This window comes from Helicoverpa armigera, chromosome 26, assembly GCF_030705265.1.
Source record: "Helicoverpa armigera isolate CAAS_96S chromosome 26, ASM3070526v1, whole genome shotgun sequence".
Taxonomy (NCBI): domain Eukaryota; kingdom Metazoa; phylum Arthropoda; class Insecta; order Lepidoptera; family Noctuidae; genus Helicoverpa; species Helicoverpa armigera.
Genome location: NC_087145.1, coordinates 6,568,054 through 6,586,070, shown reverse-complemented (window position 1 = coordinate 6,586,070; position 18,017 = coordinate 6,568,054). Strand labels below are relative to the sequence as shown.

The 18,017-nt window shown below is 36.1% G+C and overlaps 1 protein-coding gene across 9 annotated transcripts in view; it reads right to left on the bottom strand.

The window, feature by feature from the left end:
- Pan (pangolin) overlaps positions 1–18,017 on the bottom strand; it is a 120,513-nt gene that overhangs the window by 4,919 nt on the left and 97,577 nt on the right. For 4 of the 9 annotated variants that reach the window (XM_021329470.3, XM_021329469.3, XM_021329476.3 and 1 more), the window contains 7 exons: positions 10,265–10,388; positions 9,731–9,827; positions 9,172–9,282; positions 8,633–8,752; positions 3,577–3,784; positions 2,396–2,561; positions 392–461 (listed from right to left, as the gene is read on the bottom strand). In XM_021329470.3, the coding sequence (XP_021185145.1) occupies positions 392–461; positions 2,396–2,561; positions 3,577–3,784; positions 8,633–8,752; positions 9,172–9,282; positions 9,731–9,827; positions 10,265–10,388 (896 nt within the window). Of the gene's footprint in view, positions 1–391; positions 462–1,691; positions 1,846–2,395; positions 2,562–3,576; positions 3,785–8,632; positions 8,753–9,171; positions 9,283–9,730; positions 9,828–10,264; positions 10,389–18,017 lie in introns of all 9 variants that reach the window. The other 5 variants (XM_021329471.3, XM_021329477.3, XM_021329472.3 and 2 more) reach the window with 3 other exon arrangements.

The window sequence follows — 18,017 nt, the reverse complement described above, 5'->3', positions numbered from 1 at the left end:
ATGATTGCCCTTCCTCAGTACGCCATTAAACCCCTGTGCCTCTACAAACTTCGGCTACTTTCAAAAAAATCTATTCGTTGTCATCTAAACAATTGATTTCTTTGTGAAAAGACACATTTTCTGAATTAGCTGCTTCGCCGTAATATAGTCCTTAATTTAACCATATAAAACATAAAATAAACAACAACTACATAGAATTTTTGTAAGTATAGATCTTTCTTAAATGATAAAATGCCAAAGTAAATGACCGGGCTTGGTGTCAGATAAGACAGCCGAGTCTTTCCACATAGAAACAATGTATTAACTGACGGTTAACTATAACCCGTCGGCTAATCAAGACTCAATTTTGCACAAGCGAAAAGAAATATAAAAGAATAAAATGTATGTTTACCTGCAAGGCTTGCACCATTGGTTCTGTTGGTCGAGACCGTATCTCGCTCGACATTTCTTCAAATTATTTCCTGAAAGTTTTACATAAATTGTTTTAGTACCGGAACTTTAAAACCACAGAAAAATCACTGACTATAAACAAATCCAAAATGTATGCAAAAATCATTTTAAATTGCAAAATATTCTCAAAAAAATATGATGTCGAGTAAATTGTTTTGCTGTTAAAATGAAAAGAAATGCAGCGTATTACGTGATGCGTAAAATATAGATAATTTACCGGAAATCATATTTGAAGCGCATCAAAACAATCAGCTAACTACTGTCAGGTACTACGGCAGGCAAAGCATGCAACCCTTACTGTTAGTTCATGCAGGGCGGGATGGGACAAATGAACGGGAACAACGGAAAAAACATTGGTTTTAAAAAATAACATACTACACGCATAAACTTTGAACAAAATAAATGCTAAAACTACGCTATTGTCGGAAAAAATAACAAATAAACATGACGACTATAAGCAAATTGAAGCAGAATAGGTTCTCCGGAATCAAAAATAAATATTTGTGACTTTATTTGGCCAGTATCATTGCACCGCAGACACAAAAGCATCAGCAGCTGTGTACAGTCTAGTCGCCGGCGGCCTCGCTGCCCTGGTGTTCTACTCCAATATGTACCGAGAGAAGGCTGTCCCAGCCTTTTCCGACATCAAACTACACTCCCTGCAAAGCAATTACTCAAGTATTCAAATATTGACTTGCTTTAACATGCACGCTCCCTGTCGCACGCAGGAGCAAAACGGAAAGCATAAAACCGGGACAACCTTCGAAGGACTTGCGTGGGTCTCTCTCATAATATAGCGTTTAAATCAAATAAATAAATGCGATAAATATTAAATAAACAAAAATACTTGTATATATGTATGTCTACAACCTCGTACCCCTTCAACCAAGACAATATTACTATGTCGCTCGGTCCGATCGGAGCGGAGTTCAAAGCAATTGAACTCTCGCGGGAGAGGATTGGGGCCTGGGGGGCGGGGGGAAGGAGGAGGGGGGAGGGGAAGGAGCTACCAACGTCTCCGGGCTTAATCCTTCGTTAATTGACCTCATTTTTTTAATGAGCCGATGCGAGTATCGCATTGAATGGCCGGGACGTCGGCCGCTCCGGTACATGTGTTCGCTGCGTGGCCGACTGACGACACAGCGCCGCAGCCGAGCCTGCTCAGCCGATATCGCGACGGACAGGACGGGTCGGGCGGGGAGGAGGGGCGGGGGCGCTCGTCGACGGAGTAAAGGCAGTACCTCCATCGGTTGTCTCCTGTTTTCGTTTCCTCTTCTTGCCCCTTTGCGTATTAGCCCTAGACGACCAATCGGGATAGAGTTGCATGTGCAGCTGCCGCTCTCGGCGCGCCAGCTCGTAATACTTGGCTTGCTCCTCGCGCCCGAGCGCATGCCACTGTATCGTGAACGCGCCCAATATGGAAACAAAACAGAGAAATGCACTTGGACGGTGGACTCGACCGTGTCTCCGCGACCTAACCACGTGCTAGAAAAACAGCCGCAGCGAGCGGCGGAGCTAAACAGAATTTTGTCCCCTACAGAATGAGAATGGCCAATTGTGATGTTCCTCCCAGAACCTATTCTGCGGTCGGTTCACGCGTCTCGACTAGACATATAACAAACCAATATAGTTTCCGGTCGGGGTGGGTGTACGGTAACGCTCACTGGACGACTACAGTACACTGAACACTCAACACGTAAGGCGCCGACGACGGCCAGCCGCTTTTCTAGCACAGCACGGCGCCGCGCTCTACCGCTCACATACAGACACGCACACACACACACGGGACGGGGCGGGTTACGGATGCTGACGTTAGTGTTAACACGAGGCACCGGACAACAAGCAAGTCTCCTGTGTTAGTGGGGTGCGGGACACGTCAGGGAGGGTAAGCAGTGTTCAAGCGTCCATGTGCCCGAGCCCGTGACGTCGCTGCTAGCTCCAGTACCTCCCAGCTCTGCGGGACTGCGGTCCTTTTTCCGCTTTTTCTTTTTGGAGCCGTAACCGTAGTTGTCCCTGGCGCTCCACCCGGGGTACAGCTGCATATGGAGCTGTCTCTCTTGTCTCGCTTTCTCATAGTACTTTGCTTGTTCCTCGCGGCTCAACGAATGCCACTGCGTATTATGATACCAGGATATTGGGTTACCAGTCGCCGACATGTGCCTCGACTCATTTTTTGTTTAAGACATTGTTACTCTTGTTAGGAATGAGATCGCGTTCCGGGAACTACAGTGAACGGTCCGGTTTCTCGGTAGCGTTACGGTCAGCTATTTATTATTCAATACATCTATTAGATGGCAGATAGGGCGGCATTGTCTTGTATAATGCAAGCTAAGCTGGACGTGCCTGACCAATCGTATTCCTAACAAGATTAACAAAGGCTCAATCCAATATGTTCAGACAAATATTCATATTAAGTTCGGATACAATCGAACTGCTTACATCACGCCTCTACTTGTTCTGCTAAAATAAGGTTGTTGACATCCATTTAACCTCTGATTAGTTAAACCTTGGTCAATTGCGATTAGATGACGTCATGTAAGCAGTCTTATACAATCCCGATGTATTCTACTGTTGAATAGACGTCGGTTATAAGTGCCGGTTAATTACATAATTAATTGATTAATTAACGACTTAAGGCCGGGTTGATTGACAGTCAATACGATGCAAGACGCTTAGCGCTGTTGAATAAATCTTTATGCATTGACTTTAGTATTTATGTCCCTGTGATTGATTCTGAAAGGACTGACTCTGATTTTGTCCTGATAAGTGTATGCTGGACTCAAAGGCTGTTTATTTGTCAAACATAAACTTAAAACAGTGGACATAACTTTCGATAGTCTGGTAATAAAATGTGGCACAGTAAATTCCGCAAAACGGATATTAAGCCTCATTCAACAGAATACTACAACGGGATTGATGTAGCGTCAACAACAACCTGTCTCACACAATAAAAAATAATAAGAGAAAAAAAAAACAAATTCAATTTTCGCATTTCAAATTTTGGCAGTTGATATTTGAATTTCGAATAAGATGTGTAATTTTGAATTTGGAATGTTAAAATAACGAATTTATTCAAATAGTTCTGTGTGAAGAGTTTTTAGTGTTTATTTGGAAATGGTTACTCACCCGTCGGCCTAGTATTTGATTGATGGCTGCTGACTCCTTGAGGGTACATTCGGCGACTACCTTCGCCCTCATCTCCTTCATATAGAGCATGAAGGCGTTGAGAGGTTTCTTTATATGAGGTTTCTTGTTTTGTTCCTTATTGTTCGAATTCGCTGAACTGTCTGAAGGCTTGTCGCTTGATGAACTGCTGCTGCCTTTCTCTAGTGACCTGGAAGGTACAGCAAGATATGTCAGAGAAAGTATACTTTTTGAAATATTTGTTAGCTTTAAAAAAAACATGTAATATCTAGCTTAACATAAAAAAACAGCGTGTCAAATTCGATAAATTGAGAAAACTCTGACACATTACTTTGCTTTCTAAGTTACAAAAACTGCTGTTTTCCTAAATAATAAAAAATGGCACGATATGATGATCCTAAATGACATTTAACAGAGTTCAAAATACATAGAAATAGTAGATCGGTATCACTATATCATCCGTTTTGATAAGTTTCTGTTTAGTCAGTCATTGACGGAATGTTACTGTTCATATCTTTTATGTAATTCTTTGAGATTATGTCACTCTGTAGTTTTATCTTAAGCTAGTTTATTTATATATCAAATTTTATGTAATATATCTACAAATGTTTTAGATAAGAACATTCTTTTGAGCAGTATTTATGCTGAATATGGCTTATTTTTGCTAGTAAATTCTATGGTCCGAATATAGCTTGCATTTACATTATATTTCTATGTGTCTTAATTTCATTATTGACGGATTCAGATTATGATGCTTAGATCGAATTAAAAAATCACAACAAAATTGAATTATGTCTTTCTTATGACGAATATACTTTATTACAGGTAAATATTTTATAAGTTATAACCATCTTCAAAAAACCAACTCACAAAACAAATCACACCCAAAAGAAATAAAAATAAGTATCATCATTAAAATTAATTCCCCAACCATACTTCACCGAAAGCCATACATTGACCAACAGCACAGTGGGATCAATATGTTAATAACTAGTTTAGGTGTTAACGACACATACAGACAGACGACAATAAACAGCGTGCGTCCGGTTGGAAATAGACGCTTCGTTTCCGGCGCGCGCGCAGCCGAGCGCCCGACGGGGCCCGGCTCGTGAATGGAGGAAGCATACTGATTTTTTTTTAATGTTTGCTCAGACTAGCTGGCTAGTTGAACTGTCTTTGGTGCATCAACGTTGTAAGTAGGTTGTAAATAGACAAAAGTGATGGAGATAAGAGCAGGCGGATTTTAATCTAAAATTAAAAAATGACAATAATTATGGTTTCTTCTTGAAAATGATTAAATCATCTTTAATACTTCTTTTTCCATATCAGCATGAAATATAAAGCTACATAGAACTAGAAGTACCAACTTACCTTAATTCTTTAAAATAATATAAACAAAAATAACAAGAAAGATAACCTTAATCGTGAATTTCCAAAAATAGCAACAATTTAAGAGATAGAGATGAGTCCACTGATATGAAAAATAACTGTTTAGTCACAAAACGACTGTATTTAAATATTAAAGTTTTTACTGCAGACCATACATATAGATTGAAGAGATAGTTCACAATTTTAGCTTTTTAAGGAAATATTTTGCCTAATTAATTGCCAATTAAAGCGTTGCTGAGAAAAATTCTGTTTATTTATTTGCCAAACAAATAATTAATTTTGATGTCTAGTTATAATATGCCAAAATATACTATAGTGGTAAAATAATAATGGTCCATTAATCTCAACAATTATTTCACCATCAAATCAAATGTCTACAAAATAAATATTCACTATACCAACTCCCGACTATATTCAAACAAAAAAAGAAAAGCCAAACGGTTAAAAAACGACTTCCTGACTTCACCATTCCAAAATGATATAAATAGAGTTAATAAAATACATTGTCAGTGACATATAACTGTTGGTTTGTATGTCCAATATAAAAGTTTTATTCACCAAATTAGTTCTGAATATAGCCAGTTTAGTTGAAAATATACGACTTCCTATGGGCGGTGTAAAATGGGAAAAGATATAAAAAGATAAAGAAAAGTCTGGTACAATGCGTGTGCGCACCCAAACGAGGTATTCGGCGCTCAGTAATTATGTGTTACGTACTGGTGGCACAACAAGTTTTGTTGTGTCAATATTTGTATTTGTAAATATGAGTTTTAGTATTGCTTTTTGTTGAGCTTTTTTTTCTAGTATTTGACAAATAATAATTATTTTGTTGAAACTTTTAAACATAAGTTTAGATAATGTGTTTATGTGTTAATTTTTCAACTATGTTTTAAATAAACAGAGAATTCGTATAATTTTTACACTCTGTCTTGTATTGCTATTAACATATTTCAAAATAATTATTGGTATTGATCAAACCCATAGATAAAACCATTTATAATAAAAATACGTTCATTACATAAAAGCAGTCATTAGATGACAAACGGAAATACATAAAAATGTGATAATTAAAAAGATTGTGTTTCAAAACGAATACCAAGTATTTAACGAATGCGACGCAGTAATAAAATAACTATTAACTGCTTAAAACCACGTGTTAATTACTTAAAGAATTATACATACGATAAAAATGTAGATTAAGAACTTAACGAATCTATATATTTTTTTATGAATTCGTAATTAAATGCCAATGCATGTTTATTTTAAATGGTTATTAATATGCATGTTAATAGTTTATATGTATAGAAAATAGTGTTCGCTTTTTCACAGCTGTCGTAGATCAGTTAGCTTAAGTAATAAACGACTATAAAATTTATATTTTCAAGTACTAACTAGGACCATAAATTTGACCATAGTAAAAATGTATAAAAATAAAATGCATCTTAGTAATATATGTAGTTTTAAGTGAATACAAGGAGCAATTTTTATGACTTATTGAGTACATAAAGTATATCTTTTACAAATATCTGGAATCATTTGTTTGGGCGACTGTACCGGGTGACGCGACCCGTTACCCGGGCTGCTCGTATATCATCTTAATTAAATTTCTCCGCCAGCGACTTATTTACATGATTGTACCTGGACCTTTTATGTGAGTTGTTGTGAGGTGCTAGTAGGAGCGATAAGCGATTTTAAACGCAGGATATTAAAGTTAATTGTTTGGGTGGAAAAATTATAGCAAATAGTCTTTTAATTACTTAAGTAATTATAATATTTTTTACGATGTCGTGTCAATAAAAAAAGTTATTACTAGACGTTCACGCCTTAAAATATACATATTTTTTGTGAAATATTTTTTTGGTAATGGTTCAGTGGTCAGCATAGCCCATAGCGTACAATCTTATAATCCCTAGGTCTACGCTATAATTAATATAAAAATAAAGATTAGAATAGTTTTAATTCCTTAACGTTAGCAACCAAAGTTATTTTTATTTTTTAGTAAAAAGCAGAGTACTAAGTACAGTTCATCGCTTACAGTGGGACCTCGCTTATTTGATCATACATTTTGACTGATGTAAACTTTACATTGAAGTAGTGACTTGTCGCCAAGCATCAGCTTTCTTGTTACCTGATCAGTCAATACTGTTGACAGTTTATTTAAAACTCGCATTTTTTACGGTAGCATAATTAATTACCAAGCTGTTTTGGTTACTGTACAGAAGGACCAGAAAAAGTGGGTAACCCAAAATGTTATATTGCAAGTGTAATTTGTAATAAATAAGTAACTTTTCAGAAAACATTATTCATATAGGGAAGGACTTTTAAAAGAGATAAAGATTAACTGGTCGTCTAAAGTTAGTTGTCCCAGATCTTTTCAAACGTATATATTTGATATACCTCAAACGTTACTGAACTTTAAGTTCTTCTTTAAAGTATATCTGTCTTTGCTGAAATTATTTTGTTTATTTTTTAAACTGTCCTTAAAATTGAGTGGCTTTTCAGTATTCTGCCCTTAGATATCCATTGTAAACAACACTAAACCATTCAATCTCTGAATCTAAGCTCCCATTTACATACCCTATCATTACCCAAAAACACTGATATTAACATTTTTCAAACACAATATACATGGACATGTGTTAGCTACCCCTACGCGTACTATCTTCAATCTTTCGAACAAGGGGGTGGGCAGTTTAGCCGTATAATAGCAGCCCCGATACCATCAAGCTATGATACAAATCGTAGATTAGCAGAAAGGGTGTGATTTGACAAAAGCTTTGCATGTATGAAACGTTTTGTTAGACTGTTATTATTAATTGTTTTAAATTCATTGTGTAACGAATAAATTGTTACGCGTGCTAGTGAAATTGTTTATTTAGTTTTGGAAATGTAACTAATTAAATTTCGGTTTTGTTGTTTTTATAATTACCAATTAATTAGTGATTGGAATAGCCTCGATTACTATGTATTTGGTTATTTCTACGCCATAAAATAATAAAGAATGCCATACACATTGTTTACAAAACATTTCAAGTATTTATTCTCCGATATAAAGTCCGAATTTTAAGGTCTAATCACCTAATATGTATGCGGTACCACAGGTCATAAACTATAAGACAAATCGGTGAGAAATTGTATAAAGCATTTTGTAAGATGCGCCATGAAACATACATGACTTTTGTGACTACAACACTGTTGTTGAACAAACGACATAAATATTAACTTGAATACGACGATAACTTGAGGGTTTTCACACGGATTATTTGGTCTTTTGGTACAATTTTATAAATTAATCTTTTACGGTTCGATTTTTTTCTTCTTAATTTATTTCTAGTAGGTAAACAATTTGAACTTTTTCCAATTCTATGCAAATCATAAACAAGTTGCCGCTATGATTGTATGTCTGTGTGTCTCGTTGTAGCTCTTAAATGGATGAAACGATTTGGATGTGTTAAGATCAAACCAAGTGTTCCAGCAGTTCTTAGATTTATTCCATCTCTCGCTATTGGCTATTAGCCGTCCTCTTATTATTTAGAACTACATTTCTTTGTTAATCAAAACTGCCAAAGACACAACAGAAGGTCTAAGTACTAAAACAAAGCTGACACAGGGACCAATACTTAGAAACAGTCAGAATATTAGTTCTTACCTTGCATATCTTGAATGGTGTGAGTCGAGGTCTGACTTAGAGGGAGGAGGAGGCACGAGCGCAGGCCCTAAGCCCAGCCCTAGGCCTCCGCCCAGTGTTGGAGAAAACCGGTACAATTCACTGGAGAAGAATGAATATGTGAGGAAGATGACTCTTTGGAGAAGATTAGTTACTACTTCTTTGATATTTACTCATTTAAGGTTATTATTTTCACACTGTTTTGAGAGTATCGTCATGTTATTAAAGCTCTTTGGGCTGAGACTAATTAAAGATTATCAACAGTAGCTAGATTAAATAGTTGACTGATTAATAAGAGACTAAATAATGATTTTGAGAAGTAGTAACTATTGCAATTATATAAAAATACAGGCAGACTATTTAGCATCAACCAACATTATTTTTCATTACTATGAGTTTCATCAAACCGCCAGATCTCGTTTCAAAATTACAAATCGAGAAAAATAGATGTCGCAAGTGCTATGAGCAGTGTTGCCATTGCTAAATAATCAGCCTGAGTGATATAATAAGTATGTATGTACCTAGGGATACCATACCTCGATAGACTAGAACTAGAAATAGGCAACGACGTGGGGTAAGGACTCCTGAAGCCACTCGCCGCTGAAGATATTGGGTACATGCTTGGAGTATGCCTGAAAATATAACGGTTTTATTAAATGGAAGACAATTAATAATGAATTAAATAATCAAAGAAGTCTTAGTTAAGTTTTTCTGTCACCGTAATTTATTTAACTATTAGCCATCAACTATTTGAATAATTCCTGATTAAGTGTTATAATTCAGTTACATTTTATAAAACAAAACTACAGCTTTATTTGCATCATTCTTTGTATTGTGAAAAATTAGACGGATTTTGTGACTGACGAATTTAGCGAAGTTGCAAAAATTACACGCCGTTTTGAAGTGATTTTAATCCACATTACTAGGTATCTATCAATCCTCTTTTGTAGATAACTAAGATAAACCATAATGTTACAAACGAACAAAACGCATTCAAAAAAACAACCAGCCAATTCGCGATTCAAAAACCGAACTACAAACATAGAATAAACGAAAGCATAGAGAGAGCAACAAACTTACCATGACGCTGCAACTTGTGACATTTCTGGACTGAGCATGGGGTAGGGGTATGTACCCCCTGGGAAGGGGTACATGGGCGTCCGCGCCAGGCCGGCCGCTGAAACATGCAGCTAGTTAATGACGCGTCTAGACGTTATGCGCTCTGTGGTCTGTTGCAGATATTTTGTTGTGTGCTTTGAGTAGAATATGATTAATTTTAAAGATGAAATAGATATCGGATATCGTAAGTATCTGATAAGGTTTTCAATTATGCTTTTACGGTCATCATATCTCATTTTGTTTAATTGTCAATCTATTAGTATAAAGCTAGGGGTTTCATTCGCATTCTGGTGGAACTTCTTTCCGTTCGGGGGCAAAATATAGTCTTTTTACTCGGCGGTAGTCAAGTCTAGCTATCCAATAGTGAAATTATTTTTCAAATCGGTTCAGTAGTTTCCAGATTTAGGGTACTCACAAACAAACAAAACGTGTTAATCTTCATTCTATCTACGATTTTATTTTGACAGGTGACAATCAATTTTGAACTTTACTCACCTAACTTAGAGTCGAGCTGGTAAGGCGGGGGTATGCCCATATGGGCTGGTGGTGGCTGTCCCAGTTCTCCGCCAGGACAGAAGAGGGAGAGGCTCCCTCCCGCAGGCAGGCCCATCTTACCCGTCTGCAAGAAAAGCACAATTGTCATAGTAACAACATCTTAGGACATAGATTTGGGACTCTTACAACAGCACAAAGGTCGAAAAAATTATATTAAGACAGGAAAACTTAATTCTAAAATAGTGTGACCACAGGCTGCGTTTCAGTATGATATGTTTCTTACATAAGTTGTTCTGCGAAAACAAATCACTCCTATAAATTCATGAAAAAGTAGCTCCAGACACAAAAAAATCATATCATTATAACTTCACTGTCAAGACCGGTAGATACAAAAACGAACGGTACCGGCGTCATGTCCACAGAAACCGAAAATTCCAGTTACTTTTTTAACAAAAAAAAGAGGCACAAATAAACAAACAACCTTCCACACAACCCTAAAAAAACAGAGTTCCAAGGCAACAAAAACCCGACAACTACTCTATGGGAAGACGACGCGTCATTAGCAAGTAAATTGGCGCCTGGAACGTATAAATTTCGTTCTACCCTCGCCGTCGCCCAATTATGCAAAATGGCGCCCAACGAGGGCCATTGAGGCGCGTCGCACTTCCGACCCAGAGTATCTCACCTCTAATTAAACTGGGAATTCTTTTCACCACTTTATTATACGATATAAACGACAGTACACGTTCGCGTTATTTAATATTGTAGGTATTGTTGTCTGTACAAGTATTTGTAAGACGTTCTGTTATGGGAGATCATAATAATGAGCTTGAAGATTTCTTCATATTTTAAGACGATGCTAGCGATGAATTTAATAAATATTTTTCCTCTATGCTACAACTATATGTATAAACGTTCTTAATAACCATTGGCAACATGGACTTTTAAAGAAGAAAAAAGACCTCTGCCTCATTAAAACAGTTTTGACAAAAGCTGGTGAAGTAGCTCTGACCAAAAACGTGCTCTAAACTCATAATTCGAAGCAATTTAAAAGTAAAAGGGCTGACAATCCCTCCGCCCGTCTATAGTCGAAGAGCAGGAACTGCTTATTAAGACAATAATTACCACGAACAAAGAAGCCCCACTAATTAATAATAAAACACGAACAAACAAAGACCTCCATTCACGCTCGGGACAGTTTAAAAAGGAAAAAATAACCGAAACGGTGGTCGAAAAACCTCGACATGCGAGCAACGAACAAAAAGAAGCCATAGACAATGATGACAGTCGAGACGCATAATGCGGGAGCAGCGCGTTCTTAATTTGAAAATATTTCCATAATAAGATTTGTCTATGGCGCGACTGGTAGAAACAAAAGAGTTGAGCGCGCTTTGTTCCGCTGACAGACGGTAATAATTCAAAATTATATCACGCAATTAGATAGCGCTATTAAATACTTAGCGCGAGGCGTAAGGCAAGCTGCTTTATTAGCTAAACAACTTTTCTCGTTAAAACTTGCATTTTTAAATTAGTAGGCATCTTTTCAGGTTTGCGTGTACATTGAGAAGGTCCCTAATGAAGGCCAGGTGGAGTGGCCGGCTATTGAAGAAATCGCTGAGTGGGTAGTTATTGAAGCCGCATGAAAGCTCGGCGTGACGTCACCGCCACTTGAGCGACAAGCCGCAGTCGCTAATTGGAACTCGTGGCGATAGGACGCGAGAAATGTTGCCTCAATCGACTAATACTTCAAATTTGAATAGGTTTGTTAACGAGCGGACGGTGAATGTTGCGAATAAAGTTGAGTGCTCGGTTTTGCATTCAGTAACCGAGTTGTATACACGCGATTTTTGCTAGTTAACTTTTAATTCGGTACTTCTATCGAAAAGCTGTTCGCAAGAAGTAGATGTCACCGGGTTTAAAATGGAATTGGCGAATTCCGTCAGGTCAGAGCGGTAACCTAACTGGCGCACACAGACGCAGTGTTCCTACACCCCTTTAGTTCACCAATGCGAACGAAGTAGGGCGTAATATCTTGAGAGTTCGCCCCCGGGGTAGTGGGCGTGGAAGTAGGATGCTGTGTTGCTATGGCAACCATGTGTAGGGGTGATCGTACACGTGTCCTGCGCCTGTGTGTGTGAGGGGAGGCACTGCGGCTGTGTGCGTGCCACCGACCACCGACCTTGGAAGTTTTGGTCTAGTTTTAGATCTCAGCTATTTAACTTTTTTCAAATAACTTTTTTGTTACACTAAAGAATGTTTTTATTTGAAACAAGTTAGTTAGTTAGTTACAGCCTTTTTATCGTCCCACTGCTGGGCACAGGCCTCCTCTCACACGGAGAAGGATTGAGCATTAATCACCACGCTTGCTCAATGCGGGTTGGTGATTTCAGACTTTATAGTCCAGGTTTCCTCAAGATGTTTTCCTTCACCTTTATATCAGCCATTGGTGTCTAAGATATACTTAGAAACAAAAGCAGCAGGTTTATTGTTTAGCTCCATGGAGATTAAAATGAGAACAAAGGCGAGTGTTCAGTAAAAATAGAACATAGAACTACCCACTTTTTAAAACTGTAAGGTAGATAATGCAGTTCAGCAAATATTTAGCGAGCTGCTACCTTTACGGATTTGACGTCATTCCTTATCCATTTCCGGCATTGGTCCTTCGAGCCGGATGCGATCCCGGCGGATCCATATAACGAGGGAGGCTGCGCTACACACACACACATACATATTTAAATACCTATCTACTTTTCCATACAATTTCATTCGAAGAGATTATCTATAGGAAATAGGGTTATAATAGCATTGTGTGATGGAAATATTTATATATGGCATTTTTATTTCTAAGAATAGATTAGGGATGTTTAGAGAAAAATATAAGGATTTCAAGTAGTTAAAAATAGTTTGAGATTCAGGTCAAATAGCCGCATACTGGTTTTTTAAATATCGATTTTCCCACGGTCGTGAAATTCGTATTAATGTCTAAACATAATTAATTGTTTGTCTTTATAAAGTTCTTGAGAATATCGTCAACCTTAAAAACTAAAAAAAAATATATTGAAACAATTTAAAAAAAATTACAAGTAGAAAAGAAAACAAATGATTAAAGTATAATACAAGAAAGCTCCTTACAAAATTGGAACAATTCTTTCAGAATATAATCGGTGAAACTTTTTCTATAGGTACCTACATTTCTTTTGGAGGGAGTTTCAAGAAAATCTAATGGTAAAATTTTGGAGGGTGGCACAATATTCAAATCTGAATATCGGAGGGTAGAGCGGGAGGCTGGGGGTTATTGACCTTTTCCGTCAGACTCTACTTACCTATATATAGAAAGATATAAATATTGGTACTGGATGTGGCATGAAAAATGCACAGTATTTTTTTATAGTGTTGTTGTATTTTTAATGTATAACAAAGCATTTCCTTCTAAGACTGTAAAAAAATAATTCTATTAAACTTCTAATTTGAATATGGATGAAGGCTAGCCGTGCATCACACATGCAAATTCAAGCCGATAACCTTTATATTTAAATGACTTTTTCTATTATAAAAGTAAGGTGTGTATTAAAAAGATAGGCACATATAAAATACGGTGCAATTTGTCGAGCTATATATAGAGCTAACTGATAGGAACATTAATTTTATAACTTGCTAAACACACGATGTTAATTAACTTGCTTTCGAAGTATAGAAATAATAAATGGCATCGTTTTATAGGCAGTTTGTTAGATTATTTCAGGTATAACCATCGGGTATTAATCTTCTCGTTTAATGGGGAGGTGTTATTACCGGTATTACGTCGTATAAACTGTTAATCATTGCTACTAAACAAATGTACCTACGTTTGATTTGCTTATAAATCTTGGAGGAGACTGCAAATCAATAATTACAATCAACATAGGTACCTAATGCATGTGCACTATACTCATAAAAATAAAACCGTTTAAAAAACTCCAATACTTTTAAGGCAAATAAAAAAAATATCCACAAATACACTTCGTCCCCCCAACTACGCTCACATGACCCCAATGCCACATCCAGTGCTCTTAGCTCAATGCTCATCGGCAGTGAAGGGCACGCCAATTATGTTTTTGACGTAGGAAGCAGGCTTTCAGTAGGAAATTGAAATAGCCGCTGTTTTCCCAGGGAATATTTACAAGGGGTAGCTAAGGGTATGTATTGGCGTGCTATGGGGAGCTACTGTTTTGTTTTAAGGCTGAATATGTACTGAAGATAGTTATTTATATTGGCTATACTCAGATAAAGAAAGAAAATATGAGGGAGTACATATGTATAGACATCCCACAAGGGCTGAAACCTACATATTAAATCATGTTAAAAAAAACTACACAGTACGTTTATGTATAAAAATTGTGTAAACAAAATTTTCTTCACAATGACGAATATTCCAGTTTGAAAGGTTTTCACATAATGTTTGCGTCATATGTTATTTTAAGTACAATAGAAGCCTGTATTTATACATATCAATCCGATTTTCACCTAATTATTTGGTAAAAATGCCTGCTAACCTTCCTACATATTTCTTTTGTAATCTAAATTTAAAAATACTGAAAGCAAAGCAAATCCTGTGTGGGTTTTCAGGACACAATCCCTGCCTTCACAATACTGAATTAGATACCTAATAATAGTCCTTTACAAATAACTGAGCTCAAGAGATATTCAAAATCAAAAATTACAACGGCTTAGACAAATACTAAGTGGGCATTTTGTCACCGATTCTGCGAATAATTTAATTTAGAGCAAAAAGCTTGCGCTTGCGCATCCATCTCAATCTGCTAGCGGACACTTAACTACTGAGTCACTGAATGTGTACTGAGTCATATTGGTTTTAATATAACTGCGAGGGAAACTATGGAATTGCCAATACATACTTAATTTATTGAGGAAAACTTAGAAAAAAAAATTTGCATTACTTAAAGTAAGTTTTAATGAGGACTAGAGAGAAGCACTTGAACTCTTAAAAAGTTAAAAATCCTACTAAAACAGAGTCTAACCGTAGGTATACAAATAAGACTTCTATTCATATTTTAGCAACTTTCTAAACCACGACTTCAAGTATTATCTACTCTAAGATATCCCAGAATCCCAAAGACGTCTAATTCTCGAATCTTTGCAAAACAACATATACGGCACGGCACGATCCGGCACGTTTCGGAACGGCAATAATGCCGTTGACGGGTCACAGTACCACCGGATTTTGTTTATCTCTCCTTGCAAGCTTTCACTATGTAAAGCATTTTGATGTGCGTGCACCACAAGCCAGAAATAACAGGCATTTTCCAAACAAATATGCACTTTATATTGTAGGTGATAAAGTTCAAAATTAAAGAAGGTTAGGGATTTAAAATTAAATCGGCTTCAATGATCGTCTCCTTTGCTAATCGTACTTTTTGTTAGTCCCGTTGAGGTTGTCTTATTGGGTGCTGGAGCTGAATTGAAACTAAATTGATGGATAAAAATAAACCCCGTTGGCTTTTTAGGAGAACTATCACAGCTGTATCACATTTCTAAATTAAATATGTATATAGAATGTAAGCCAATATTCGCGGAACAAATTTTTTTAAAGATTTTCCTCAATAATTAACCAGCCTTGTTTGTTTGAAACAATTTCACAAGGTATCGAATCTCGTGACCATATCGAAAGTGACCAAACTGGAACGATTCAAAAATTTAAAGGAAGAATTCATTATGTCTCTGTCACACTTTTATAAATTCGTGTATGTTTTGTCTTTGTCTAAATGACGAAATATGCCGAGTATTTCCGTTGTGGGCGCGAATTTCGGGCGAGTGTTGAAAACCTTGTTTGAGATGGTGTGAATGTAAGATAATGGTTTATTCGCGTTGACGAGGTGATGATGGATATTTGAATGATTTGGGTTAGCGAGTGCATTTGTTAATGTGTTTATGACTCAAAAAGAAAAAGAAACATTATATATTATTTTAGGATGAAAATTACATTCATTGTCATTTTCAGGATAGTTTTTTAAAACCTACGTTTAAGCTTGGTTAAGTATGACTGCACTTATAATACAATATTAATAATTAAATATCAAAACACATAGGGCCTTACTACAAAAACTTTAAACCCTGTTTTACACTTGTCTAATAAAATTTTGGCTGCAAAATGAACCATATGTCAACGTCATAATTTGTCATTTTTTTAGACAAGGCATAAACTGACGTTTAAAAGTTTTTGTGGTAAGACGGATAGGGACCAGTCAGAAAAATTTTCAAACACACGAAAAGCTAAAAATATATTTCTAAAAGCTCTTTTCAGGGAGCAATTGTCGTACAATACAGTTGGCTTGAAGCGGCTATTAGATATAATGATGGCGTTGTCAGTACTTAGGGGGTTAACCGCTTTAATCGGGAACATCTATGATTATGAAAAGTGTCGTCAAATTACTGGACAGTATCAGGAATTACTGGGTAATTAGTGCCCCGGGCATGGGTTAGGAATTAGATTGTTATAGATTATTAAGTGGGCAGTTAAGGGTTAATTGTAGACTGTAAGTTCTTTTATTAGGTCGCACGGTGGTTTATTTTATTTTTATTTTAATTGATAGAACGTTAAATCCTGTCTTTGGTACTTAATATTATATTTTTCTATTTTAGTTGGTACACTGAAAAATAAACAATTGCTATTTTTTTATTTAATTTATTCTGCATAACTCATGTATTCGATGAAATGATAATTAACCTACACAACTGAACTTCAAAGATAAAAAACCGAAAATATTTTTCCTTTTAATTTTTTTTTTTCATGTCCGGAATAAGGCCATGGGAACAGCCTAACATGACAAATAGTGTTGTCCGAGACGCCGTTTAATAAACACGGCGAAGGGGGCAATTAAACCACACGACACGTCAAAGGGTTAATACGGGGTTGTCGGCTCAATTCTCAATTCTCAATTCTCAATTCTTTATTGCATACCATAATGTATTACAGGTTGTTGGTAGGTTATAGATATTAGTCACAATTATGGACCCTGTCGGGCACAGCAAACAATAGTAGGAGAGAGGAGGAAGAGCACTGTGTGTTTATATTCTATGTATTATCATTATTAGTTAAGTAGTTAGTAGTTTTAAGTTGTTTTTTTTTTTTTTATATTTATATATACATAAATATAATTATTATTTTGTTTATTTCGTAATTTTCTTTATTATATATTAGGTTTTCTAATGGGACGGTTTGTATTTTTTTTTTTAAATTTGTTTATATAAGTATGTATGTAGATGTGTAATAGTGTATAGCTTTTATTTCTCATTTAGATATTCGTTTATACTATAGTAGCATTTGCGTATAAGGAAATCTTTTAGTTTATTGGTAAAAATGGTATTTTTATTTAAATTTCTTATTTTTTCCGGTAGTTTATTATATATTTTAATGGACATGACAAAAGTACTATCAGAGTGCATTTTTAGACGCGACGTTGGTAAATTTAGCCTATTTTTATGCCTTAAAGAAATTTTTGTTTGTATGTCCTCTCTTTTTGTGAAGAATTCCGGGTGCATACGCACGAACTTACAAATTTCAAATATATAGAGGCAGGGTAGGGATAAGATTTTGAGTTCCTGAAAGTGAGGTTTGCAACTGTCGGTGTCTTCAATATTTACTAATATTCTAATTAGTTTGTACGGGGCCGATTGGACCGCGCCACTGGGGAGGGTTGAATTTTTAAGTGTTGCTTTTATAGATTTTATGATATAGTAATTTGTTTGATTATTT